The following is a 27,974-nucleotide window of genomic DNA, read 5'->3' on the forward strand; positions in this document are numbered from 1 at the left end:
GGCCGCGGCGGGAGCGCGGCCGTGGCACCGGGAGCGTGTCCTGTCCCTGTCCCTGTCCCTGCGGCACCGGGAACCACGCCGGGAGCCTGTCCGTGCCCCTGTGGCCCTGAGGGCAGTGGGAGGCGCGGGCCCCGTAAGTACGAGCTCCCCCTGGGGAGCAGGGGAGCGCGGTGAGGGGCTGCCCGTCCTGAGAGCGAGCGGCAGAACCGCGGGGGCGGGTGTGGAAATAGCGCTGGGGATAACGAGTGCCCGGCCGGCGCTTCGGGTTGGGATCGTTAGCGAAAGGCGAAGGGTGTTGGTTTCATTGCACCTCCTCGGACTTGGAGCATCTGGTCCATGGCCGAAACTGGGTCGTCTTGTGCAGCTCGGGACTTCCAGGGAGTCCGTGTGTGTGTGTGGGGAGCCCCTCATGGAGCATCACAGGCGGGACTTGAGGCGGTGATGGTGCAAGTAAGTCTACCGGGACATAATGTTCATCATAGCATAGCTTCACTGAAATAATTGGCCGTAGTTATATATTTAAAAATTACGTACTCGGTGGAAGTAGTTACTGTACTCGGGCTCGGGGATTGTAAGTTAGGAGGACGTCTGCAGTGCACTGGTTTTTGCATTTAAGTACAGCTTTGGATGGTTTTGTGTTAAAATAAATGTTATTTTCTCCATTTCACACGTGGAGACCGGAGAACAGGCAAGTGATGCTCTTCACTAAACATTTTCTCACTGCCAGGACATAAATGATTTCACTTGCTTCTCCTGATGTTAATTTGGAAGAGCCAGAATAGTGATCCGTGGGCTTGAAAGGAGACTTGGACAAGTTCACAGAAACTGTCATTTGACAAAAATACTCCAGGTGATGATGGAAGCAACTACCTGAAAGGAGGTTGTAGCCAGGTGGGGGTTGGTCTCTTCTCCCAGGGGTTTCCTGTGAACAGTCCAGTGACAGGACAAGAAGACACAGTCTTAAGCTGTGCCAGGGGAAGTTTAGGTTAGACATTATGAAGAAATCCTTCATAGAAAGAGTGATTGGGCATTGGAATGAGCTGCCAGGGAGGTGGTGGAGTCACTGTCCCTGGAGATGTTTAGAAACAGACTGGATGTGGCACTTAGTGCCATGGTTTAGTTGATAAGGTGGTGTTAGGTCATAGATTGGACTTGATGATCTCAAACATCTTTTCCAACATAGCTAATTCTGTGATTCTGTGAAATGTGTTTGCAGGTGTTGAGGGGGAGCAGAAGTGGGGGCTACTAGCATGAGTATTCAATCAGGTTTTAGCTCTGAATCATAATATAAATGCTTTTAAAGTAGAGCTCTGATAAGATCTGAAACTTTGCAGGCTTTAGACTTTCACAGCATTTTGGTAGTAACAGTCAAAAAGGAGAAAGTGTGTATTCAGTTGTTACTAATGCTTGCTTGTCTCAAAGAATTAACAATGCATATCTCTCGTGGATTTAACATTTTTTCTACCCCTTCATTTAACAGCTGTGGAAGTTCCCAAGAGACAGCTGAGGCAGCCTAAAAGACAGTTTTCAACAGAGAGGTTTAGAGAAAAGGAAGGTGAAAGTTTGATGTCTTTCAGATAGCTACTATTAAAAGAACCCGGACAAATAAACTTTGTGGTCAATTTGCAGTCCTAAAATATTTACAGTTTTTTCAGTAAAGTTGGTAGCTATGTGAGATGCTTTCTCTAAATATTTTTTATTTGCCAACTCAGTGATGATTCTGTAGGTCTGCTGTTGTTAATTGCAAACACTGATTAAATTTAGACTATGTAGAAGTGCAACTGTGGGGTTTTGTATTATTCTCTCTCACTGCTCAACTTGGATAATGTTTCATGAACCTTTCTTTAACAGTGTGAAGTATCACCTTTCATCCAAGATAATGTATCTGTGACTGAATTTTCTTGATAAACACTTCCTTTAGGTATGATTGATCTTGCTTTGATTTATGTGGCTATTTCCTTGTCATTTTTGTAAAAGCTTTGTTTCATTTTCACAAATATGTTTCAGTTAGAAATAAGACATTTGCTACTTCAACTTTGGAAAGCTTGAGTTTTTGTTTTTCTCTTTGGCTTGAGCTGGCATGTCCTTCTCTTTTAAATAATATGTAGGAGAAAAATAGAAATTGGAGGGTGCTTGATTGCTGGCTTTCTGTGATATGATCTTAAGTCTAAGTTAGCTTTATGAGTTTGGTGAACTTGGTTTTTGTTAGTTTGAAGGAGGTGTGCCTTGAGATTCTGTAGCCCAGGTGAATGACACAAGAATTTGGTTAAAAACTCTTTTCTTTTTTGCAAATATGTAGTTCAAAAGTCACCTGGCAGGTCTGCTGCTGGGATAGCTGTTTTTTTTTTGCATCAGAGACTGGAGGCTTTGCCCTGCATACAAATGGGACTTTGCAAATATTGTAAAATGATGGGAGAGTGCTTCCTTCACTTTGTTCTTTATGGGTTCAACATATTTAGGGTGTTTTATAAGTATTTTGTCTTCTGTTTGAAGTGCTTTGGCACGCCTACAAGTAACATGCCTTACAGCTACAACTGTGTCATCTTGGTGTCCTGAGAGCAACAGCTGAGTAAATATTTATTTATCAGGCAGGGAATTGTGGGATAAAGCTATCATGCATTATAATTTAGATAATCCCTTTAAACAGATACAGTGGTGATTATAAATGTGTGCACTTACAAGTAATAGCAATGTGTTTGGCTCTGATGTTGATGGGGCATCATCAGCACTAATCTTGTGCTTCCCCTCAGTCTTCAGTCCTGTAGTTGATTTCTGAACTCTTGCATCTGATTTTGTTCATCAGTGAGAGGGGAAGGAGTAAGACCTGCACAGTAGGTCCAAAAGGTTTAACAATATCCTGACTCTCAGGAGTATATTTTTCAAATTACTTCTGCAAGCATTTGGTTAAAATTTCTTGTTGCAATGTTGTGCTAGTTTTGAGCTCTAAAATATTGTTCTAGGCCATATCACTTCCAAGGGGTTTGAGTTAGAGCTCTTAAATTGTATGTTTGAAACTTTTCTACTGCATAAAAATCCATCAGCAGATTGGTTGAAAACTGTCATAGGTGTAAATTGTGTTTTAACATGGAAGAAGTCCTGTACACTTAATAGCTTAACAAAGTCATGCTGTCTGTACAGCTTTTTGATGGATGTTTTTGCAGTAGGCCCTGAGAATTGATAATCCTTATTCAGATAAGACTGCAAAAATAACAAAAAAGTAAATCTGTTCATGCCTAAGGAAGCTTTACCTGGAATGTCTTTGATACAGTTCTCATGCTGAAGCACTTTCATGAGAAACAAAAAATGTTCTTCATGAGAAAAAAAATAATTTTTAGTTATGCTTTCATAATACGTGTTCAACTCTATTAATTGTCTGTTTGTTTTTTTTTTACAACTTTGTTCATAGATACACATAGACTGAAAATTATAAATGTATTAAGTAGCCACAGGCCTACACTACTTCTGTATTGCTGTAGCTATCTGTGGTTGACACTTTCATTTAAAAACATGTATTGTGAAGCTGAAATAAGAATATTTGATATTGTAATATAATGGTTTTCTCAGATGTTCTTTTACTCTGCAGGAGGGAATTGAGTGAGAAATTTAACCAGGAATGTGTTGAAGTGTTTTTGTAAAGGCCTCTGACATCTGTCGTTTATACTGACTGATGCCACTCCAGCAAGGCCACAGCTGCCAGAAAAAGATAGAGTATTGCTGACTTGAGTGGTGCCCTGAGCATTCCATTACACATGAGGTTCCTGTGTTCACAGAGATCTGTGTGATCATGTGTTTTTTCAGGATAGTCCACTCATTTTGGACGGGAAGGTGTTTTTAAAAAGTGCAGTATTCCTTAAATGTTTCTGTGGTAAGCATTAGGGAGCGATGGGCTGTGCCAGAGCTCTCTGCTGCATCCTTCACTCCGTCGCTTTGGCTGGGCTTGGGCTGACTGTGCCGTGTCTTACAGTGAGCTCAGTGCCTCAGCTGTACTTGTCTAACAAGAGGGGCCATTCATGAATGTGATTCTTGGCCTGGAGACGCTAGATTGCATTTCCTAGCCTAGCACCAGGGTTCACTGTGCCTCGGGAAAGTGAAAACTGTGCTGCAGGATTGGAGTAGCACCCGCACGTTTGCTGTGGCTGGGGAGAACTCTCTCACCTGAGGGTGCAGTTGTCAGTCTCATGTTGTAGCAGGAGATGCCTTGAAAAGAGCTGTAGCCTGGGGCATCTTGGCCTGGATCAGCAACAGTGTGTCCAGCAGGATTAGAGTAGTGATTGTCCCCCTGTACTCAGCACTGGTGAGGCCACACCTTGAGTCCTGTGTCCATTTCTCGGCCCTCACTACAGGAAGGACATTGAGGTGCTGAAACAAGTCTGGACAAGGGCAGCAGAGGTGGTGAAGGGCCTGGAGCAAAAGTCCTGTGAGGAGCAGCTGAGGGAGCTGGGGTTGTTTAGCCAGGAGAAAAGAAAACTCAGGAGAGACCTGAACTCTCTTTAGAATTACCTGAAAGGGTCGGTCTCTTCTCCCAAGTAGCAATCAACAGGACAAGAGGAAATAGCCTCAAGCTGCACCAGGGGAGGCTCAGATTGGATATTGGGAAACATTTCTTTATGGAAAGGATTGTCAAGCCCTGGAGCAGGCTGCCCTTTGAAGTGATTGAGTCACTGTTTCTGGAAGTATTCCCAAGTCATGTAGATGTGGTGCTTAGGGACATGGTTTAGTGGTGGGCTTGGCAATGCTGGGTTAGCAGGTGAACTCAATGATCATGGAGGTTTTTTCCAACTTAGATGATTCTATAATTCTGTGACCTGCATTCCTTGTCCCCCTGCACTGTTGTGGGTTGGGAAGTGGATAAGGTGGGAATGAATGATTGAAGTTGAGCCTGGGAAGAAGGAAGTGGAGGGGAAGTGTACTTTTTGCCTCTCACCATCCTACTCAATTTTTAATTGGCAACAAATTAGTTTTCCCCAGGTTGAATCTGCCTTGTCAGTTGTAAGTGACCTCTGAGTCGTTACCTCCCCCTCTTCTGTTCCAGAGTGGTAAAATGAGAGTCTAGCAGGCAGAAAATCAGGAACACACATTCAAAGGACAATGGATTTCACATATACCAGTGCTTAGGGACTGCTGCATTTGTCTGATGCATTCCCAGTGGAGACAGTTGCTCAGCTTATTGATCATAAACCAGAGCAGGCTGGAACATGGGAATAGCACTCCTTGTTCAGGTAATGTTGTGAGTGGAAGAACAATGGTGTCCCTGTTAGGGATATGGAAGATAATGAGACACTTCTATTTTCTTATCTGTCCTGCATGTCAGAGTTAAAAATGTATGGAAAGTTCTTTCTCAGTGCTCTTTTGCTATGAGGTTCTCTTTTTATGCACTGGATTTATTGTATTTATCTGCCAAACCTTTCCTCATTTACATCGTTGCCATCGCTTCTTTGGTGATGTCCACACCCCTGGAGACAGTAAGTTGTGTAAGCTAAAATATCCAGGCTATTCCCCTGGTTTCAGCAGGGATAGAGTTAATTTTCTTCCTAGAAGCTGGTACAGGGGTGTGTTTTTTGTTTAGTATGAGAATTGAGTTGATAACACAGGAATGTTTTGGTTGTTGCTGAGGCGTGTTTTCCCCAAGTCATGGACTTCTTAGTTTCCCATGTTCTGCCAGTGAAAATGCTGGAGTGGCACAAGAATTTGTGAGGGCACAGCTGAGCCAAAATGGCCAAAGGAATATTCCATACCAAAGGACATCATGCTCAGTGTATCACCTGAGGGGTGGGCTGGCCAGGGACAGCTGCTCAGGGTCTGGCTGGGCGTTGGTGAGCAACTGCATCATGTCTGTTGTATATTCTAATTCTCATTATTGCCACAGTTATTCTAATTATTATTTTCTTCCTTTTATGCCCTATTAAACAGTTTTTATCTCAGCCTGTGAGTTTTCTCACTTCTACTTTTCTGATTCTCTCCCCACTCCCACTGTTGGTGCAGAGTTGAGGGAGTGGCTGTGTGGTGTTGCGTTGCCAGCTGGGGTTAAACCACAGCAGCTATTTCCTGGTGTGTTAAGTATTCTTTTATCTTTTTTTTTTTTTTTGGTTTGTAATTCAGGGAGCTGGAGCTGCCAATACCTTTGTTCTTTATATTGAGTATCAAGCAGTTATCAAGGAATAAAGGGTGTGGAGTCAGCACATCTGTGTATCTCTTTGTTTTCTTGACATAACTGTAGTATTTAGCTGGCAGTGGCTGTTACTGTAATCAGGCCCCACAAGAGCAACTTGGTCTGTTTCTTTTTAACTCATACATTTCCTCTTTAAAATTGCCTGGTTCCAGGCAGTTTGTAGAATGTTACCTGTCGTTGCCTGGAAATATCTGTTATCATTCTCCTAAAATAACCATTCCCAGTCAACTGAAAGCTGAACTACTGTTTTTCTGCTGGTTGTCATATCAGTTTTTCTGACATTTTTCAGTGGGAAGTGTAGACAAAGGATTACAGAAGGTTGCTAGAAATTCTGCTTGCTTCCTAATCCAGCTAGCTCTGTGTTTTCATGAGAGCTTGTGCTGGTGCAGAGAAATTCTAGTTTGGGGACTGGACCAGAGAGAAAGATGAGATGGTGACATTTGAGACCCAGACTGGTTTGGCTTTGTGATTGATCTGTTTAAACATGCGCTAGTGCTAAAGGTTCTTTCTGCACTACTGAGTGTCTGAAATGAGGAAGCTTTCCCCTGAAATTCTTGTGCAGTCCTGAAAATAGAGAAGACCTTTGTGGCACAGAGGAGGTGCCACTGACTGGGGAAACCTTCCTGCTTGGAATGCATGTGTTGCCCAAAGAGTTCAAACAGGTTTGAGTTACAAGAAATCTAACCCTTGTCATGAGGCTGTACCTACACTTTCTCTCCCATCCTTCTCTGCAATCCACCTTACCCATGTACCCTGTGTCTACTCAGGTCGTTGCAGTGCTGCATCCCTGGTAGTCTGAGGGAGCTCCAGATGGGTGAGATGACAAAGTGACACCTCTGTGTTGATCCAGCTGATTCTCTGGGGTTGCTGGAGGAGTTTGACAGGTCAGAGTGGTGGAAAAAGCACCAGGGAAGGACAACCTAGTAATAGGAAGTTGCTTTCCATGAAAAGGGTCAGTGAGCCAGGCTGTTTGCATAAAGTAGATGCTTGCATAAAGTAGAGTAGGGACTGCCATCAATGGGTCTGTTTAGGTGATAACAGAGAGGAGTGTAGTGGGAGCACTGGGACTTCTCCTCAGATATGGACAAGAGAATGGGCAACTTGATGTCTGTAAGAAGAATGACATCTCTTAATGTCTGAAATCTCCAAATGGAAAAGATGCCAAAAGGGCACTGGTAGATTGTGGTTTGCTTTTAGGAGCAAAGGCTTGAGCCTTTGTTTCCAATGGGAGGGTTTGTTGTGGGAATTATTTCTGAGCAGTATTGCTTCTGTCCCGGTATGCCTGAGTGCCAGTGTGCTGGTTCTGCTGTGCCAGGAGGAAAGGAGGGAGGCTGGCTGCCGTCCCGGGCTCGTTCATGAGCTGAGGGAGGAGCATGTGGGACAGCACCGCGGAGCCTCTTTGGCCTGAGGAAAAGTGGGATGTGTTGGCTCCTTTTTTTTTTTTTTCTTTTTCCTTTTAAATTTTTTTTCCCATCCTGTGATATTGAGCTGATTCTTTCCTGCAGCCTGTGAGAGGTAACAGAGGTGTCTTTATGGTGTGGGATTTCCTGGATAAAAAGTATCTGATGCTTGTGAAGTGCTCTCCGTAGTTTTTGGAGTGAGTGTTCGACAGAAAGGAGCGATGTGGCAGCAGCAGTGAGTGGTTTAATGTGTTTTCTTTATTTGGCTTGAAATTCTGAGACGTGGAAAGAGAACTTGTTTGAGGATTTGATTTATATTTTTTGTTGTTTGTTTTTCTTTTGAAGTAGCATCATTTCTCAGTGCAGTTGGTGGCTTTTAAATAGGAAGAGGTAATAGGATTATGAAAGTGTTGCGTAAAAGAGGTGTTAAAAGCTATTGGTTTAACTGCCCTAATAAGAAACTAATCTGTTGAAAAGAAGGAAATGCCTGTGAAAGGAGCAGGTATAGACTCTTGTAAAACTTGAACACTTGAACTATCCTGCATAGAAAAGCTGATGCTGTACAGTGATCTTTCTACCTTGCCAGTTGTCAGGAATTTTAATTCCTTCTTGGTGGATATCGTGAAGAAGACTGCTACACTTCCTGATGTACCCGGAGCTAACCCATTGCTGCTTTTGATTCTGGCCTAGATAAAATAACAAATAATTGTCTATTTAGTGCAGAGCTGATTAAATGCAGTTCCAGGGAACTCTTTCATGCTTCATTTCCTGCTTGAACTTATTACAGTTTTTAGAGTTAGGTTGAAGTGAATGCTCATTGCTGCTGAACCTGTTCTGCTGCCTTTGGAATTTGTGCATGAGCTTGAGGAGCTTGCAGGGGCTTCTAGAAAATCCTCTGTGGGAAATCTGTCCTTACTCGACCATGTGAAACAGGTAGTCAAAGTTGGTTTGTGTAAGTTAAAAATTAATTTTCCTTTTGTCAGATGAAAATATATTTCACTCCTATAGGGTAAATAGTTTTAAATGTGAACATATGAAAAGTAAAATTTAGGCATCATGTTCTCACTGATTGTTTATACTGTTAAGCATAACTTTTTTTTGATAAGTACTCTAGGCTTTCGCATAATCATCACAATGACAGTTTTAATCTAAAAATATATCAGGGAAAAAATCATGGTTTGGAACATAATGAGTTTTTATCAACTCCAGTTACTTACCGAATTTTGTTCATAAGGTTATTTTCCTTCACATATATCTAGATCAAGGCAATCAGTTCTCATTCTTCTGGCTGATACTGACTTTGTCTAGGAATTCTGCATTGGTGAAAAAGAACAGCCTTTAGTCCAGTATTCCTGGGCACTTCTGAGCTTGGTAGTGCTACTGCCTCCAATCAGGAGGCAAATGCACAGGCTGACCCTGCAGCCCTTACATGGGGAACCAGCTTGTACATGTGTTGCTTGCTCATTCTGTGCTTACACAGTGTGTCATACTCCAATGCATGTGTGTTTCTGCTGGGAAAACCCTGGGTGAATATGGATGGGTTCTGGTCATCCTAGTTTGCTTCAGAAGTCTTGTCCATGCTGGAACCTTGCTTACTGTTTTGTACTACCTGGATGGAAAAGGGCAAGTTAGGGCTTTGTGTTTGTGCCATCACGCTCAAAGATGAGAACTGAACGCCCCTGTTCCTGGAGGAGTCACACAGCTCCGTGTCCTGCATGGGTTCCTGCAGATAAATATCTTATGAGCAGTGCCAGGAACCTTCCAACAAGGGAGCAGGGTTTGGAGTGTGATTCAAAACACATTGCAGCCTATAGAACTTGGCTTGTCAGACAAGCTGCAGAGCACAGGGACAGTTGTTGCTACAGATGTGGTTTGGGGAAGGCAGAACACTCACTATTTTTGTGCCTCAACATGATTAGGGAGCTATTTGGAATTGTGTTACAGCATCTGTCTAGATACAAGTATAGCTGCATGTAGATGGAGACCTTTCACCTTTTCCATCAGTTTTAGAATTCTGACTTATGCCACATTTGCATAACTGTGGCTTTTTACGCATTTTGAAATGGGTACTGTGGTGGTTTTGACCTTGTGGTCTGAAGGGCCATTCCCTTCTAGCCAGCTGTAACTTTCTAAACTGGCTTTGGTTATGCTTCACTGAGATTTTTTTTTACAAGAAAGTTGCACTTTGTTTCCTATGAAAGTTTCTTTGGTCTGTTTTATGAAGGTCACACACAACTAGAGTCAGGTTTCAGAGCTATGAGAAGAGTTTAGCTGCACCACAAGTGTTCTCCCACCCACGTTTAAGGGTTGGTCACCCTGAATTATGAAGTGCAGGAGAAAAAAGAACCATGTTTCCAGCTTCTGAGATGCTATTGTTTCTAGCAAGATTTGTTCAGTATTGAATTTTTGCTTGCACATGGTATAATGTATGACTAGGTGGCCTTTTCTCACCACCACCCCTAACCAATGTATCAGCCATAATCCAGGGATATCAAAGATGAAAAGATGTGCTTTATTAACTATATAGGGAACAAAAGAAAGATGGGAAGTTGATCAGTGGGATGGGGGACTTGGTTGTTCAGGATGTGGGAAGGACTTAGCTACTGGATATTCCTTCTGCCTTAGTTGTTACTGAGTTGTTACTGTCAAGACTATTAAGGCTGGAGTAGGTTTTGCATGACTATTCTAATCAGTATTTGATTAAGACTATTCCATTAATAATGATTTCATGTTATGTATTATAACTCTGCCTTTTTACTACTTCTCCAAATATGGCTTTTTAGCAGCAGGCCCTGAGCCTAACTTTTTCTTTAACAAGGTCCAAGCTCTGGTCTTTTTGACTCTGGGTTAGCTGCCTGACTTGGCAACTAAGGTACTTTAGGCTTGCTGGTGAAAAATGACCTTTTTAACTGAAAAGTCCTTAGTGTGAAATGGTAACACAACACCCTCCAGAGGTGCAATGGCCACGGTTTTTTTTTTTTGTTTCTCGGACAGGCACGTTCTTATTGAGGCTTAACTTCTTGCTTGTCCTTTTATTCTCATTGTCTTCTTAAGTTCCCAAGTTCTCAGTATCTGGCAGGAGTCATACAAGTGACAGCTCTTCACTTCTTCATTCATAAGGGTACAGTTCTTCCTTCTCTATTGATAGAATCAGGTTTGCCTTTCTGCGCACATGCCATTCTCATGTTTCAGGGGAAAAAAGCCAGGCAAACAACCTTTTAACCTCTGAAGTAATGATGGAAGGTAAATTGGTGTGTCAATTGACTCAACTGTGTTTTTCCATTTCAAATACCAAAATCCTTTGTGTGTCTGCATTTTGAAATAAGCGCTGTATTCTCTGTAGATAACACAAAAAAACCAAACTGTAGGTTTCTGAAACGTGAATTATTGCCCCTCTGCATGAGAGTTGTGATGAGCTGAAGGTGACTAATGGTTGTGATCGTGTGTGCATATCTATGCTGCCCTGCTCAAGTGTATTTTAAGCAGGAGCAGCATTCTGTTGCCAGTGGAGATGTGAGTTTAGTTATTATGGGAAATTATTCACACTGACAGTAGAATAGTGTGAAGATTTATCAGAGACAAGTAACATGAACTCCTAGTTGCAACTACTTCTAGAATCTTGCAGAGCTGACAAAGGAAATTCATATGTGTGAGATTTGAATTTGGAGTGGAGGAGAGTAGAAATAAGGTTGGTGCAGTAAGTTCGTAGTTTATGTCCATAATTTTAACAGCCTAGTACCTTAGCAATTTTACACCTGCATGTTCTTCCTGATATTTTAACAAAACCAACAAAATATTTCAGAATCCACTTCTTCTGATTAATACTGACTGCCTCCTGTTTATTCTTTATGTGTTTTCCCACAGATAGTTAGTTAATTTTTAACTTTATTTATGAACAAAATAATTTCTTATGGGGGACAGCCCGTTTGCACTAATCTGAGTACCACAGCCCGTTTGCACTAATCTGAGTACCAGTGGTGAGCAACTGTTTTAACTCTTTTTAAAGATTGTAGTCCATTTCTGGGAAAGTGGGAAGCTGTGAATATAATAAGCACCTTTTGATAGTTGTTCACTGCATGTAAAGTTCAGTTTTTTAACTTTCATGCTGACCTTTAATTAATTAATGATTAATCTGGGGTGCACTTGGATTGGGTGATGGAGAAGGAAATTCTCTCCTTGTGAGACCTTTGGTTTATTTTGGAGGAAACTACACCCTTTGGAGGAAGTGCTTCACCTGATGAATACTGTATAGTAGCTGAAAGGCAGCAATTTAGATTATTCTATAGAAACTTGTAGAGTTTAGATAAGGAAATTCTAAGGTTTTTGATTTATTAATTACAGGCTATTATCACCCATGTGGTCCACACTGCTCTCAGATGATTCATAGAGCTTATCACTGATTTCCTGTGAGCAACAGTTTCAGGGTGTAAACTGGTGAGGAAGAGTGGACATTTTGTCTTTTATTGGAGTCCCTTTACTTGGAGCATTGCTATGTGTTTCATGTGAATGGGGAGAGCAGGTTGGCTGTTCCATGAAGTGCCTGCCAGGAAGGACAGCAGCTGGTAATTCCCAGTGAACCCAAAAAGCTTGGGAGTTCATCTTGGTCGTCCTGGGTCAGGGTCCCACTGATCAGCAAAATTCTCTAGAAGACACCAGGCCTAAACTAGTGGAAATGTGGAGTTACTGCACTCCTTGTGCCTGTGGATATCTCTCCAGGGTCTCATGTACTTTAGAGGCTGGTATAAAATAACCTTTTCCATGTTTTTATGTTTCTTCTCTTTGATCTAGCCTGTTTCATGCGCATTGTCTTTAATCATTGCCTTTGCTTCACTTAGCCTCAATCCTTGTTCTTCTCAGAGGCTGCAGTTTTCTTGTGTGTTTTCTATATCAGAGCTCTCTTTCACTAAAATTTCATTCTTTCTTTGCTATGAAATGATAATAGCAGCCAAAAGAAGTAGAGTGGTAGCTATAGTATGATGGCAGTGAAAGGCTGTATGAAAATGGAGCCCTTGAAAGAGGGCAGGAGGGGGGATAAAGGATTGGCTCCTCACAGACATAACACCTTTGAAAAACTGAACCTTTCTCTTAAAAAGCAGGAAGACTTTCCTCCTTCAAGTGTATGAGAGGAGGAACACCGAACAAAGATCCAAAAGGTGGTACTGACATGCAGCAGATAAAGACCAATGATTTCTGATACCAGTCAGTGTTGTTTCACACTGCATTGTGCAGAGCAACATAACATCAATAATACTGTCTTTCAGAAGAAAACAGTTCATTTCTGCAAAGATTCATGTGCTTTTCATTTCAGATGGGCTTTACTCATAGCCAGCAGAATCTCTTGCTTTGCAGCTGTTGTTAATTTTGGTAGGAACAGAAGTAATAAAACCTGTGTATTGCCAGACACTGTACACGCACATAACATGGGATAGTGGTTGCACTTTCTGATCTGAAAAAAAAGAAAGATTGAGAGAGAAGAACAAAACAGGAAAGTGATTTGCATAAAATCATGCAGCTGGTTTATGACTGAACTAAGACCAAAGATCATGGTCTTGGTTTCTGACCAGTTGAACGTACTCGCTGTTCCTTTTGTGTATTGTCATAACCTATGTTCATGGAATCTGTGAGGGTGTAGCAGTGGAGGTGGTAGAAACTCATTTTCTCCTTCCTTTTTTCTTTTTTTGTGGTCCAGGTTAAAGTCATATTTTGTGACATTTGAAGAGGAAACAATACTATGGCTCCATGAATTTCAAAACTGCAGGAAGTGTGGCAGCCCTCCCTACCTCCAGCTTTACTTCCCTACTGTGATGTTCTTACTGGGAGCTGTGGTTTCATCCCTGCAGGATATGCAGTGACCTGCTTCATCATCAGAGGAGAAGAAGCTGTTTGTGGATTGGGGAAGCCATGGCCTTGGGCTGGAATGTTTTTAACCTCTTCTATAAGTTCAAAGTATTGGTGCTTGTCACTTTATTTGTGATGGTGCTATGGACCACATTCAGTTACTTAGTGGACACCAGACAGGAAATTCCTAAAGCTAAGAGCATGATGGAGTTTTTCTGGAAGGTAACTCGCCTGGAGCACAGTCAAAAGGAAGAGAAGATTGAATCCACTGCAGATGCTCCCATGGTGGAGTCATTTCAGGATTCCTGCCCAGCTCTGTCTCCATACCTGCGTAAGTGATGCTGTTTTCCTCTCCTCTCTGACAGCTTCATCCACTGCAGTGCTGCTGACTTCCCAGCCATATTCCAGCTGGATTCCTTTCCTGTGAAACCAATACAACCAGTTGCAGGAAGCACTGCTGGGTGAGGGAGTGTCTTGTGGCACCCAGTGCCCTTGCTGGGTCTGGCTGGGAGAGCAGCTGGTGCTGGGCTCTGCATTTGTTGATGAAACAGAGCACACCAGTGACACACCAGTAACTTGCTGACTGTGAACAGTGTTTGCACTCTGCTGAGGCTTTGTCTCTGTCAGTCCTGGCCCCCTAAAATCCAGTGGGATGGGCAGGAGGCTGGGAGTGAACACAGCTCAGACTGCTGATCCCAGCTGACTGCAGGGGTATTCCATAGCCTGTGACTGTGCCATTCATCATGCTCAGCAGTAAAAGCTTGGGGAAAGGAGGAAGGAGGGATGTTCATGGTGGCAGCATTTGTCCTCCCAACAGCTGCTGTATGTGCTGAAGCCCTTCCCTGGATGTGGCCAATGCTGCCCGCCAATGGGGATTAATGAAGAAATTTTTCTTTTTCCCTTGCTTACACATGCATCTTTTTATTTTTAAAAAAATTAATTTTTTAAAAAATTAAATTATTTTTGTCTTAACCACAAGTGTTTTCATCTTTCCTCAGTTTTTCGCCATTTTATTATTTAAATATACATTTTGCGTCTGTATTAACAATTTAAGGACTTCATAACACTGTTGGAGTTGGTGCTAATTATGATGAAGGTTCAAATGGGTGATTGTTTTCCTGGTTTGGGCATTTTTATTATTATACTTTTTTCTTGGCTTGGTACTGCCAGCAGCACCAGGCTCCTGCTTTGCATCATTATCGTGTCATTTTCTTCATTATCAGTATCATGTCATTATCCTCTTTGTCTTCTTTATTGTGAACCTGATTAGGGATTTGTTTGGGAAGCTAGATTCTTCCTTTTTCCCTGATGTAGTACATAAACCTTTGTCTCCCTGCACACCCTGACCCCAAGACACATTTGATTCAGCAAATGCAGCAATGACTGCAGCCATCACAGTTGCCTGTATCATACTTTTTCATGGGCTTGCTGAGTTCAGAGGAGCTGGGATTATAGCTCAGTGCAAGAGAAGGGATAAAAATTTCATTTGGCTACAGAAAGCTTCGGTGTACTTTATCTTATTAATTTATAGCCTTAAGCCTGTTGTGCTTTTTTTTGTGCTTTAGATACTGATGACTTCTTACAGCCACAGTCCTGTGTTTCTTTCCATTTCTTCTCCTTTGCTTTGCCCTGGCAGTCATTCCTGCCCAATTCTTCTACAGTAGCTTAGATCTTCTCTTGGGTTTTTAAAAAATATTTTTATTTTATTGCCACTACTTCACAGTCACTTTAAGCAACTAACATGCTTGACATCCTCTCCTTCCACTGCCTGCATAGAATCCTTGTAGTGCTGCTTTTCTCTTGGAAGGGCAGGGAAGCCAGTTGGGGCTTGAACCTGGATTTCTTACACTGGTTACACAGTGCCTCATAACGTGACTGGGCCAGCCACAGCCTGAAACAACTCAGGAAAGGTTCTTGTGCTTCTCTTACAGGAGGTGCCAGCAAACTCTCCTTCAAACCATCTGTTACACTGGAAGAGGTGCAAAAGGAGAACCCTCAGGTAGCCAAGGGCAGGTACCACCCTGTGGAGTGCTCAGCCCTGCAGCACGTGGCCATCCTTATCCCTCACCGCCACCGGGAGAAGCATCTGCTGTACCTCCTGCAGCACCTGCACCCCTTCCTGCAAAGGCAGCAGCTGGATTATGGCATCTATGTCATCCACCAGGTGAGGCAGCTGTGCAGAGCTGGTTGGGTGAGGGTGGTGGCTGTGCCCTGCAGCCTGAGGAGGGGCTTCTGCTGCCTCTGCTGTCTGACACCAGTCCTCCAAGCCTGCTCCCAGCAATTCTGCTTGCTGAGGGATGCAACACTGCCTGCAGCCACTGCTGGTGACATTCCTGGATCTCAGGGCTGGGGAGTATTGGCAGTGTCTCTAACTGGTGTTAATTTCTCAGTCTGAGTAACTTGGTGTTTCTGAGTTAGCATGCAGGGTAAGCATCTTTTGCACTGCTAATGCAAGTGACTTCTCTTGCAGTATCCACACATGTAACTAGGCTGGCCTCTCTGTCTTCACATTTGGAGTCATTTGGATAGAAGGCCCTAGTTTGTCTGTAGCCCTTCCCTCCCATCAGGCTCTTGTGCTTAGTAAGTTGTGTGTACTGTGGTTTTATTTTTGCTTTCTCAAACTAAACATGACAGCTGCTGCTTGTAGCTGCTTTGTTTGCCCAGCAAGTGCAGTGGGAAGTAGTTGTCATGGAAGAGCACTTGGTTCCTGAAAGATTTACTAATTTCTTGATTTACATTTTTTCTAGCACGGCTGTTCCAGTGGCTAAAATTAAGCAGACCTGTGCCGCATTGTCTTTCATCAAGGTGCTTATGTTCTAATTGCATGTGCTAAAAGCATTATATATTTCTCTTTTGTAATATGTTGTCTTTTTCTTGATCATCTGTTATGTTTGCTTTCTTTTACTGTTGTTTACTTGCGTGTTCTGCTTTGGCTCCAAAAAGTCATTTTAGACAGTTGAAGAAAAAGGTGATCATAAATTAATACAGTTTCTCTTCCCTCCTGATTAAAGAGCCTAGAGTCAATTAATCAGTATGAGACAGTGCTTTCTAGGTGAAAGCTTCCACTCTTAGCTTCTGCTCAGCTGAATGTCTCAGCAGAAGAGCAATAAAAGTTGTGGCATGATATTTTTACTTGGAATGAATTGTTCTTTCATTGTTTAGAGTCATCATGTGGCCTCTAGAGTGGAAAAATGAGGGCTTTTTTTCTGCATTAATATGTACTATAATCATACATTTACTGGCTCATTCTAGCAGGAAGCAGTGGTTAGCAATAAATTACTGGGAGAATGGGCATATCTTTTTAATTTATTGAAATATGTGAAGTGGAGAACTGCTGTTGTCCTGTTAGCAATAAGTAATACAAAAGTATGGAATTTTTGTCTGATGAGTACAGCAGTGTCAAGTCTGAACTTGTTCTATCAGAGATTGTGCTTGGAAGGTTGAAGCTTTCACATAGCTCTTCCATGTAGATAGGCATGCCCAAAGACTGGAAGGTGGGTCTAACAAAACTCTACTGGGGCAAATCCATTTTCTCTCTCGATTTGTGATGTCAGAAGTTGTTCTAAGTCTCTTTGGAGGAACGACAATACACACTCTACTTTGGAGGTAGATTAAATGGGCCTTTTGTATTTTTTTTCTGTGAGCCACTGGAGGGCTTACTCCAGATTTCTTCTTTATGGGCTGCTTTTAACATCTCTAAAGTTGTGCTCCTCTAAATGTGTGTATACATGAGTGCTGCACTCCAAACAAGGTGAGTTTGTAATCCTTAAAGGGTGAATTATTTCTTTCCCAACATAAGTTTGTCCTGTGGTCAGTGTTATTCTTCCATAGAAACAAAGGCAGATGACTCTGTCCTTGACAAAAGATGAGTAAATTTTGCTGTTAGTTCAGTATATGGTCTGACATGGCAAACTGCCCTTCCTGGAAAGCCATGTCAGCTGGCATTTGGCTGTTGTGGTGGCTTGCACTGATAAGAACAGCACTTAAGCAGATGGAAGAGGCTGTCCTGAACTAAGCTGGGTTTGATACTCCACACAAGTGATGTTCTCCAAATGTACCTTACCAGACATCTGGCTTGTTCTGTTCACTCAAAAACCTATGTTTTCATCCTCAGGAGGAGGCTGTCTCATGGGTATTTTTATATATGGGACTTTTTAAGGAAAAAAACCACACCAAAAAACCCCCCATTCAGAAATTTGACATCTTGATTTTGGGTAAATTGTATCTAAACTTGTTAGTGGAAAATTTCCCTCCAGAGGATGGATGCAATTGATTATCCATCTTGTAATTTCTCAGAATGGGCACTGTATTGTATTTTTCAGACTGCAGGTATGGAGTCATAAATCTTCTTCATTCTGGGGCAGATGGTTGTTTTAGTGAACAAATTCTACTTTAGAGCAAAGTGTTACTTTTTAGAACAATAAAACATGCTTTGTATACAACAGCTTTTCTCTACAGCTCACCTTCTCTCAGCCTGGTGAGGCCAGCTTCTTTTTCATTTTCCATTGGCCCTCTTTCTGTCCAGGCACCTTTGAGAAAATTTGCTAGAATTCCAAGCAGTTTCTTTTGAAAACGTTTTTTTTAATTATTCTTTCAAGTACACAGGTTCCTTGCTCAGGAAAATGACTCTCCTGTCTGTGTCTGGGAGGGCTGGGGTTGGCCCTCTGGCTCCCAAGTGGGAACTTGAGGTAAATCCCCACTTTGTCCTCAGGAGCAGAAAGCCTTCTGCAGACTGGTACAGTGTGCAGCCAGGTAAAAAATGAAAATAGCAAGATAAGCACATGTCTTGCTCCAAACTGAATGTTGACATGATAAGCTTACAAAATTGCCAGGTGTGTGTGGATATACTTGCACCTCAGCAGTGAAGAATTAGAGTTTTGAAAAGTGAACACTAAGTAACTTACAGCAAAAGCAAACGATGAAGAGAAGTTAAAAGGTGAAGCTCTGTGCTAGGAGCACATCCCCTGCAACAGCATCATCAGGCTATAGGTGGGAGGTAAAAATGAAGAGACCTGCTTTTCACTCCCACTCTGCCACTTACGTGTGAGCTGAGGAAATACAGGGAGCTCTTTCAGCATTGCTGTCCTCCAAGCTGAGGGGACAGGCATTAATAGTTCATGGCAAGGGCTCTGACATCTAGAGACTAATTAGCATGGGATTAACATGGGGGTTTGGTTTGGTTTTGCTTTTCTTAAAAAGAACTTCCATGAGCCTTACTGACACAGTTGTATGGAACACCAGTTTCTAGACTGTACTGGTACCTCTTCTGTTCTGGAGCCTGAGGGTAGCTCCAGGACTAGGACAGAAGGGTGGTTGAGCCATGGAGCAATCACACTTGTGGTGCCCAGCTCAGCACAGGCTTTCCTGGCCCTGGCTGGGTGTGGTTGTGAGGGATGGAGGCTGGAGAAACACTTTACACTGTTGGCCACTCCAGTGCTGTGCCCAGTGTGAAGGGGCACCCTGTGCAGTTACTGCTCCTGAGGTGCTGGAAAAGCCACACGGGTGTGGTTGCAACCATGCAATCAGAACAAGTGCCCAGGAGCAGCTCTGGTTCAAAAGCTGTGGCACCTTCTTCAGAGTTGTTTTTTCCCATTCTTTTCCACAGGCTGGCAACACCAAATTTAATCGAGCCAAACTGCTGAATGTAGGATACCTAGAGGCCCTAAAGGAAGCAAACTGGGACTGTTTCATTTTCCATGATGTGGATCTGGTGCCAGAAAATGACTTTAACATTTACATGTGTGACACACAACCAAAGCACCTTGTAGTTGGCAGGAACAATACTGGATACAGGTAGGAAACCAGGAATATGGAAAGAATACCAACAGGGAAATGCCATGTTACTGATAATGTTCCTCTTCTGACGGAGCTGTGTGCTGGTATCTACCCTTCCTCATGACACGAGGTTTCTGGTGGTAACACTTCACCTCTCTGGGGTACAGGACTGGACAGACACCTCTGCAGTCAGCCCTGTGGTCACCTGCACAAATGATGATTGTCATTGTTTTGGTTTCTGGAGTTGAATTAAGGGGCATTTTGAGAGGAAAGCAATGTGCCCGAGGTTGTGCAGAGACCTTCTTGCAAAACCAGATACACATTTGCAAGTTTCCTGATCCTGTGATTTGAAGATGTGATCTTACTGTAACAGAACTTGCTGCTCACTTCTGCTGTTGAAGAGGTAATGTCTGATACTGAGAGCTCAAGTGGGGGAATTTGCCAAGGCATAGGGCTGTCCTTTAATTATTTGACTGAACAGTGTATAACACAGGATCTGTGTTTCTGATCTGTAAATTCTGATTTTTAAATGAGTCCCCTAGGTGCTCATGTGATATAAATAGTTCAAGGTGAAAAGTCAAGTTCAGTCTACCTCAGAGAGAAAAGGCTCCTGAGCTTGGTGAATTTAATGACCAAACATGTTCTCATTGAACTTGTTTCTTTCAAGATTCATTCATGTCACATCACTCTAAATATTGATTAGAAGTGGGCTTTGCAAAAGCTGATCTCACAGTACTTTGAAGTAAAGCTCTGCTTTGCTTCTGCATTTCCTTTGTTAAATATATGAGAATGAGGTGGGATGTGCCAATACTGACACAGAATAATATTCATGTTCCAGTCATATAGTGAAAACTGGAACAAGTACATACATATTAGGCTTGTGACAGGCTTTTGGAGTACTTGCAGAGCCTTGCAGAGTATTCCACTGGAATGCTGGTGGCTTGAATTTGATAATTCAACTTGAATTGATAAGTAATACTTCTTCTGTGTCGCTGCCTGTGTTTATGCATCCATGAAGTGGGGTTAATAATGCTCTGCTTCCAAGGCATGTCTGAAGGAATTCAGATTCTGAGCTCAAGAATGATACTTGAACTGAGCTGATACCACAGGTTGATACCAATCCTAGTTGGGTGACCTCAGTGTTTTGCTGCAGCTGAGGTGAGCATACTGAGACATTGCCCAGATAAGGTAGAGAAAACTGAACCCATCCATGTTCTGTATTAACACAAATTGTCTTGGGCAGAAATGTGGGTTGGTTTGTGTTTTGTGAGACTTTTTAATGTTGGTTTTGGGGTGTTTTTTAGGGTAGTGGGTTCTTTTTTTTTTTTTTTTTGTTTTGTTTTGTTTTGTTTTGTTTGTTTGTTTGTCTGTTTTTTGGTTTTGGGGTTTTATTAATTTCCTGATCTGGGGTGGGGGGAATTATTTTTCTTCCAGGGGGGTATATTCTATTGTGATGCAGTGTCCAGTAATCTCAGCAGCCATGTGCCTTTGGAGATCCAGTGCTTTATCTTTAGCTACATAAACTACAGCTCAGTTTTGGATTCTTTTAGACAGAAGACTTATGTATATAAGTTTTGAAGATAAGGTTGGGAAAACTCTTCTATTTTAATTAAGGTTTTTCCTTGAGATCAGCACATCATCTTTTCCTCCTGACCATTCCTATTATTTGTGTTCTTCAGTCCAATTTTAAGAATTCCAAAGGAGCTGATGTTCTCTTGTCCTCAGGGAAGGGTAGTTACGGGGGCTGTTACAGAGCTGCATTTTTGCAGGTGACGTCAGCTGGGAGCAAGTTATGCCTGGGCTCTGCCAGATCTGTGCTGCCTGAGGAGGGTTGAGTGGGCAGCATCGTCCTGGTTACAGATCACAGAATGGATGGGGTTGGAAGAGACCTCTGGGAATCATCCAGTCCAACCCTTCTGCCAAGGCAGGGTCAGCTAGAGCAGGTGACACAAGAACTCGCCTAGGTGGGTTTGGAATGTCTCCAGAGAGGGAGAGTCCACAGCCTTCCTAAGCAGCCTGTTCTAGTGCTCTGCCACCCTCCATGGAAAGAAGTTCTTCCTCATGTTGAGGTGAAACTTTCTGTGTTGTAGTTTATGGCCTTGCCATCCTGTCAGTGGAAACCATTCAAGGGTCTGGCACCACCCCCTTGGCACTCGCTTTGCAGATATTTATTTGCATTGATGAAATCGTCTCTCAGTCTTCTCTTCTCCAGATTAAACAGGCCCAGCTCCGGTAGCCTATTCTTATAAGAGAGATGCTCCTCATCATCCTTGTGGCCTCTGCTACACCCTCTCCAGCAGTTCCTTGTCTTTCTTGAGCTGTGGAGCCCAGAGCTCTCCAGATGTGGCCTCTCTAGGGCTGAGCAGGGGAGGAGAATCCTCCCCTTGTCCTACTGGCCCCACTTCTGCCAGTGCACCCCAGCTCTGGCTCCTTTGGTGTCTCCTCTGTGTGGTGGTGTTCACAGGGGTCCCAAGAAGAGGGAAGAGATGAGGATCTGACTCCGTGTTTCAGAAGGCTTGATTTATTATTTTATGATATGTATTATATTAAAACTATACTAAAAGAATAGAAAAAAGGATTTCATCAGAAGGCTAGCAAGGATTAGAATAAGACTGGAATGATAATAAAATCTCGTGACTGTCAGACAGTCTGAGACAGCTGGACTGTGATTGGCCATTAATTAGAAACAACCACATGAGACCAATCACAGATGCACCTGTTGCATTCCACAGCAGCAGATCATTATTGTTTACATTTTGTTCCTGAGGCCTCTCAGCTTCTCAGGAGAAAAAATCCTAAGGAAAGGATTTTCATAGAATGTGTCTGTGACACCTCTGCAGTGGTGCAGGGGAATTACGGGGTGAATAAGCGAGCACTGGGGTGTGTATATGGGTGTGTGCCTGGGAAGCAGTTCCCAAATGGTCAGGCTGCTGGAATGGGATGTGGCCTTGTAGGTGACTGTCCTGAAAGCAGGGCTGGGAAGGGCTCTGCCTGCTGTTCCTGTTTATGGGACCACCTTGCTGTCCATTCCATTTGTTTACTGCATTCCTCTGGAGTATCCATAGCAGAAGTCTCAAGGTAGTAACGTGTAATTAAAACTTGATGGAACTTCTCTACTCTGGCTTCTCTCTTCTGGGGAGGTGATAAAGGAGAGAGAACAAATCTGTTCACAAGTTAGGCCTGACCAACCTGATAGCCTTCTCTGATTTGCCTAGCTTGGAGGAGGGTGCAGTAGTGGATAATGGTTATCTTAGGTAGGCTTTCAGCACTGTCTCCCATAATGGCCCCAGTGACCAAGTGATGAAGTATGGACTGGTAAGTGGACAGTGAGAGGGGCTAAAACTGCCAGAACTGCTGGGCTTAAAGGGTTCTTATCAATAGAGCAAAGTCCAGGTGGAGGCCAGTCACTAGTGGTTTACAGCAGACCTTTATAGTGGGGCTGGTACTAGTTAGTCTTCATCATAACCTGGAAGATGCAGCAGATTGCACCCTCAGCAGGTTTTCAGAGGACAGAAATCTCACAGGGCTGGTTTGTGTGGCAGGGCCTTTGTCAGGCTGGAGAATGTAGCCTGCAGGAATCTGAACAGAGAAGTTCAACAAAGGGAAATGCAGTGTGCTGCACCTGGAGAGAAGTAACTCTGTGCACCAGTAGCTGCTGGGGGCCAACTGTCTGGAAAGCAGCTTTACCATAAAGGACCTTGGGCCAGCAAGGTGCCCTTGTGACAAAGGTCAGTGGCATCTTGAGGGGGGGTTATCAGCAGGTTTTGGGGAGGTGATTGTTTCTTTCTACCTCAGCATCATGGAGATGATACCTGGAGTACTGTGCCCAGTTCTGGGACACACTGGAGCAAGTCCAGAGGAGAGCCTGAGAACGAGATTAAGAGAATGCAGCATCTGACATGTGAGGGAGGCTGAGAGTGCTGGGGCTGAGAGAGAAGGCAGAGGGGGATCTTGGAAATGTGTATACATACCTGATGGAAGGGAGTAAAGACAGACTGGAGCCAGATACAGGTTTCCCATACAAATTGCCGAGTCTCCATCCTTGGAGATGCTCAGAATCTGACTGAACATGTTCCTCAGCAAGTCGATCTAGTAAACCCTGCTCTGAGCAGAGGGGTTGGATTATGGGATCTCCAGGGGTCCCTTTGTACACAAAATCACAATTTCTCTGTGATGTACACAATTCCTCTGTGATGCTGTGAGCAAAAATCAGCCAGGAAAAGTAGTCTTGAGGGAGGTTGTGTTGTGAGGGTCTTGTGTTGATTTATTTTCTCCTTTGGTGTTTTTTAAAATACACTGATGGTAAGCCAGAAATAATAATAAGCATTGTCTAGCATGTCCAATGCCATAATGTGTACTTTCCAGCCCTGGCAATTTGTTCATCTGTTTAGATTCACATACATGTACAAATGCAATCTGTAGCCATGTGCCCATCACCTCTGAATGGGCTGGGGCAGGATAATAGAGGCTGTGTTGTAATGTTCCCTTCAGGGCCAAGACAGAAAGCATCACAGAAAGCAATTAGCAGAATGGCCTAAGAAGGCAAATAAACATGATATGTAAACATCTTGTGAAAGTAGATGCATTTTTCAGGATGAGGAATGTAAAAGTTAGAAATTAATCTCCTTTAGAGCTGAGCCCCATTGCATTGGGTTACTAAGTAACTTGCACTGTACCTTATCTTGGAATTTTTATGGCACAGTAGCACATATGCCCTTGCCTGTGAACTGATTTCTTTCCGAAAGAAAGTTTTTCAGATTGAGCTCTAAGATAATCAGTGGCTCACTGTTGTTATTGCAGAGCTTCCACTATATTAGTGCATAGCTGTGTTGCTGTTCTATACCTGAGAGTCCCTGAAATGAAGCACCTACTTGGCTGGCAGGGGAATTGTAAAGAGAGAGAAGCTTCTGAAGCTCTTCTCTCAGTTGGAGAGGTAATTTTTTCTGGCCTAAAGCAACTCATCATCTTTTTGTGAAAAGAGAAAGAGAACAGAACCAGCTTTTAAGGATCTGTGCACCCTTAACTCTGTGAAAGACAAGTCTAGACCTGGAGTTATCAGGGTGATGTTTTCATTGTTGATAGAATTTGACTTTTAATTTTTCATTCTCTCTTCTTGTACATCTAGGTTACGGTACCGGGGATATTTTGGAGGTGTTACTGCTCTTACAAGAGATCAGTTTTCCAAAGTGAATGGATTCTCTAACAACTACTGGGGTTGGGGTGGAGAAGATGATGACCTTCGAATCAGGTAAACAATGAGGAACTAGTTTTTAAGAAATTTTAGAAGTTGGCCCAACTTTGCACTAAGCCTCCAAGAGCAAAACACCCCAGGGGCGTTCATTCAGAACAGGACTGAACAGTATTGCAGTGGAGATGTGAAGTCCAAGATGCAGTTCTGTGAGCATTTCCTCTTTGCAAGGGTTAGGTGTGTCCAATGCCTAATCCTCTTCCTCATGGCACTTCTGGCTGCGTGTGGGTTAAGTTCTTTGGTTGGTCTGCTTTGGTTTTGTTTCAGACACGCAGTATTTGTATTCTTGCTTGGAAATTGGTTATAATTGAAGTCTGGAGTGTGGTTTGCCAGAGATGCACAAATGTATGGAGTTCCAGTGTTTTGCTAGAATGTGGCAGTGTTTTGGTGGGAGTGGATGTTTTGCATTCATTGACTACTGGATTTAATCCGAGTAGGGCTTGGTTTGTATTTGTGTAGTGTTGATTATAGTGAAGACAGCAAATAACTTGAATTTTAGAAAGGCTACATATACATGCATATGCCCTTTGCTCTTGTGAAAACTCATTTGCAGATGTGCCTGTCAACGCAGGAGAAACCTGTTGTCTGGAGAGGTTTAGTGGGACAAAGAAGTCTACCAAACTTTTATGTTGAACTTTTGCTCTTTGCCTAGGAATAAACCTCTAATCCTGCACTGCTATTAGTAAATAGAGAAAAAACCACAAGCAAACAGCAGATAAGAACCCACTACTCTACAAGCTCTGCTGGCAGAGCCTATCAGTTTGTAACTCGGTTTATACTCTGTCATTTTTAAGTTCTTATCCTTTTCAGTTGCTTAAATTTGCAAACACTTTGGGGACATAAAATTTGTATCTCTGGTGATGTTATGTAAATATAGAGGGGATTAAGTATGTTAGAAGTTAGGAACTTGCAAATTAAAAGTGTTTCTCGGTGTCAGTTCAGCAGATTGGTCAGCTCTACCTGAAGAAATTGGAAAGGTCTGCAGCAGGTATGGGTTTCTGTCCCTTAACCACAACTGTTTTTTCTTTCTTACTCCTGGCTAGATGCACCAACTTCTCTGTGACCTGGGAGCTGACTTTTATAGTTCAGGGAGTGGCTTGGTGCTATTTTATTCCCTGGCTTCCCATGGGTAATAGTTCTTTCAGATATTCCCTTGGGCAGCAGAGAAGCAGCCGGACAGCAGGATTTACTGCGGGTCTCTATGATCTTTGCAAGGGGTTGGAAACAAGTGATGTTTTTGTGTGGCACATTGTAACTTTGCACTATTGAGGTCTTGGTGGGGAAACCAAGTCCCGACCCAGTGTGTGCTCTGCAGCCGGACTTGGCTTGTGCCTTGGGCTGGCCTGGTGACCGAGTTTGCAGGGGTAGGTAATGGCAAGCTTGCTGTCTGGTGGGCTGTTGTGCAGAGATCCTTGGAGCCTTCCCGAGGGAAGTCAGCAGATGGCAGCATCCCTTCGGTGCTCGGGACTCTCACATTCTGCTGATCTGCCTCTGGAACAGAGGTGATGGTCTCTTTTGGGCCCCCTCCTAAGGCGTGTATCTCAGAGAGATTCTTCAGATCATTTGTTGTAGTTGTTTGATAATTTAGTTCTACAAAGTCATGGAAATCTGTAAGGGGCTCAGTTTTTTCAAATCTTGGTTTCCTATTTTTCTTTCAGCTGATGGTGGACTATTCCTTAATTCCCTTGTCATAAAGTTTTTTTCTGCTGTCAGGGCAAAGCTGTGCTCCAAAGATATGTGTAAGGTCAGAAACTCCAACTAAGCAACTGATGTCAGACATTTAAAACCATGCATAGGGCTCAGTGCTTCTGGCATTGTTCTCAGAGAAATTTGCCTAATGTGAACAAATAAAAGTTTTGCAGCTGTCTGACAGCTACTAAAAAAGAAAACAAGTTTTTAATTTATTTTTGGAGAACTATCAAGTATAAGGCTTTTATTGCAGGGGTTAAGATGGAGTTGTTGCAGAACATGTGGAAACTTGCTACAGGGCAGTGCAGAGTAGTCCAGTCAATATTGATATAAATGTACTCTGTTTTATAATGTCTGCTTAAAGCTCTACATCTCTATTGTAAGTAGTTACCTGCTTCTGTTCAAAAGAAAGGTGTATCTGTCACCCCCCCAGACCTCTTCTCCAGGAATGCAACTCTGAGCCTCATTTCTCTGGCAAAATGGGTTGTGGAAGAGATGCAGATTAGCTCTTACAACTCTGTATTTGCTTCCACAGCATCTACAAGAGATGGAGTCTCCATATGTTGGGTTTTTTTCATTAACAGCTGGTTTAGAGGTGTTGTGCTCCTCACAACACTTTTTATTGCTTCTTGCAGGGTTGAGATGCAGAAGATGAAAGTGGTGAGGCCGCCTGCTGATGTGGCCAGGTACACGATGATCTTCCACAACCGTGACCATGGTAACGAGGAGAATCGAGAGAGGTGGGTCAGGAGCAGGTTTCTGCCTTGCACTGTCATGGTCTGTGGCTGAGCCAGGCACCTGGGGGACAAGGTCTTTGCTCCAGGCCAAACAGGCTTCTTGTGGTACCCAGAGGCTCTGGGGGACACCCCTGTGACAACACTGTTCACAGCTGGCAGCTGTTTCCTCTACATGAGATCTTCCTAGAACTGACTGGGTGGTGTTCCATAGAAACTTCCAAAATTACACTTACATTGGTATGATTATAGCAAGATTTCAGAGATTGAGCCAAAGGATTTTTCTCCCCATATGTGATTGTGCTGAAAACAGGAACAACTTTGTATTTCTAGTAGATAAAAAGCCGTAGCTTTGCTTCCAAATTTACTACCATTGGGAAAGAGACCAAAACTCCTCTCCTGTGCATGTCAGTGAAGGTTTTTCTCCTCTTTGTCCTCAGGATGAAGCTCCTCCGTCAGGTCTCTAGAACATGGAAGACAGACGGGCTGAATTCCTGTTTCTATCAACTGCTCTCTGTGGAACACAACCCACTTTACATCAACATCACAGTGGACTTCAGTGTGCAGCCCAAGGTCTCATAGGGGCCAGCACTTCCCAGGTTATAGGAAATGGCAACAGATCTCCTTTGTGGCTGCTGTTAGAGCAGATGACTTCCAGCACCTGCTTGGGAGAGTCCTTCAGTAGCACAGGAGCAAGTAAAGTGCTCCTTCACAGCATCTCATTGGGTGGTTGAGAGTTTCCTTTTGTGAGGACTGGAGTTACAGACTGACCCAAGGGACAGTTCCTCGTGTTCTTCTATGCACTTTTTGCTGGGACATTAGAAAACGTGTCCTTGTTTGGGCTGGTCCAAGGACTTGAACCAAGTCTCTGAAAAAATATTTGGTTTTGCAACTCTTTCTAAAATTATTTTTGGTCACAATAATTCTTCAAGAACTACAAACTTGATGAGAAAAGTTAATTTTTTTTGGCCTAAGGAAAAACTGCTTATGTGTGAGAGAAGAGCAGTAATGGTAATGGGTAAAGAGATGTTACAAATTTCTCAATAAATGCAGTCCGCTGAGCTCCAGAGTGTCTCGTCCTTCACACCACAATGTCCCCTGCTGAGGGGGACATGTCCTGT

The 27,974-nt window shown here is 43.0% G+C and overlaps 1 protein-coding gene across 2 annotated transcripts; it reads left to right on the forward strand.

Moving 5' to 3' along the window:
- Window positions 1-27,914, forward strand: B4GALT4 (beta-1,4-galactosyltransferase 4). 2 transcript variants are annotated; one of them, XM_058045839.1, is made up of 7 exons: window positions 1-133; window positions 13,259-13,738; window positions 15,339-15,571; window positions 19,013-19,200; window positions 24,308-24,430; window positions 26,755-26,859; window positions 27,294-27,914. In XM_058045839.1, the coding sequence occupies exons 2-7, from the start codon at window positions 13,471-13,473 to the stop codon at window positions 27,433-27,435; spliced, it is 1,059 nt and encodes a 352-aa protein (XP_057901822.1). In that variant the 5' UTR covers window positions 1-133; window positions 13,259-13,470; the 3' UTR covers window positions 27,436-27,914. The 2 variants fall into 2 exon arrangements, with proteins under 2 accessions (XP_057901822.1, XP_057901823.1); XM_058045840.1 differs by lacking the exon at window positions 1-133 and adding an exon at window positions 184-450.
- Window positions 27,915-27,974: the final 60 nt, after the last annotated feature.

Source organism: Melospiza georgiana, chromosome 2 (assembly GCF_028018845.1).
Source record: "Melospiza georgiana isolate bMelGeo1 chromosome 2, bMelGeo1.pri, whole genome shotgun sequence".
NCBI lineage: Eukaryota > Metazoa > Chordata > Aves > Passeriformes > Passerellidae > Melospiza > Melospiza georgiana.

Bases quoted from the DNA above. Each gene is read 5' to 3' on its own strand.
- B4GALT4 (XM_058045839.1), top strand. From the start codon at position 13,471: ATGGCCTTGGGCTGGAATGTTTTTAACCTCTTCTATAAGTTCAAAGTA. The intron at 24,431-26,754 runs GTAAACAATGAG...TGCTTCTTGCAG, and splicing joins GATGATGACCTTCGAATCAG to GGTTGAGATGCAGAAGATGA. The intron at 26,860-27,293 runs GTGGGTCAGGAG...CTTTGTCCTCAG, and splicing joins AACGAGGAGAATCGAGAGAG to GATGAAGCTCCTCCGTCAGG.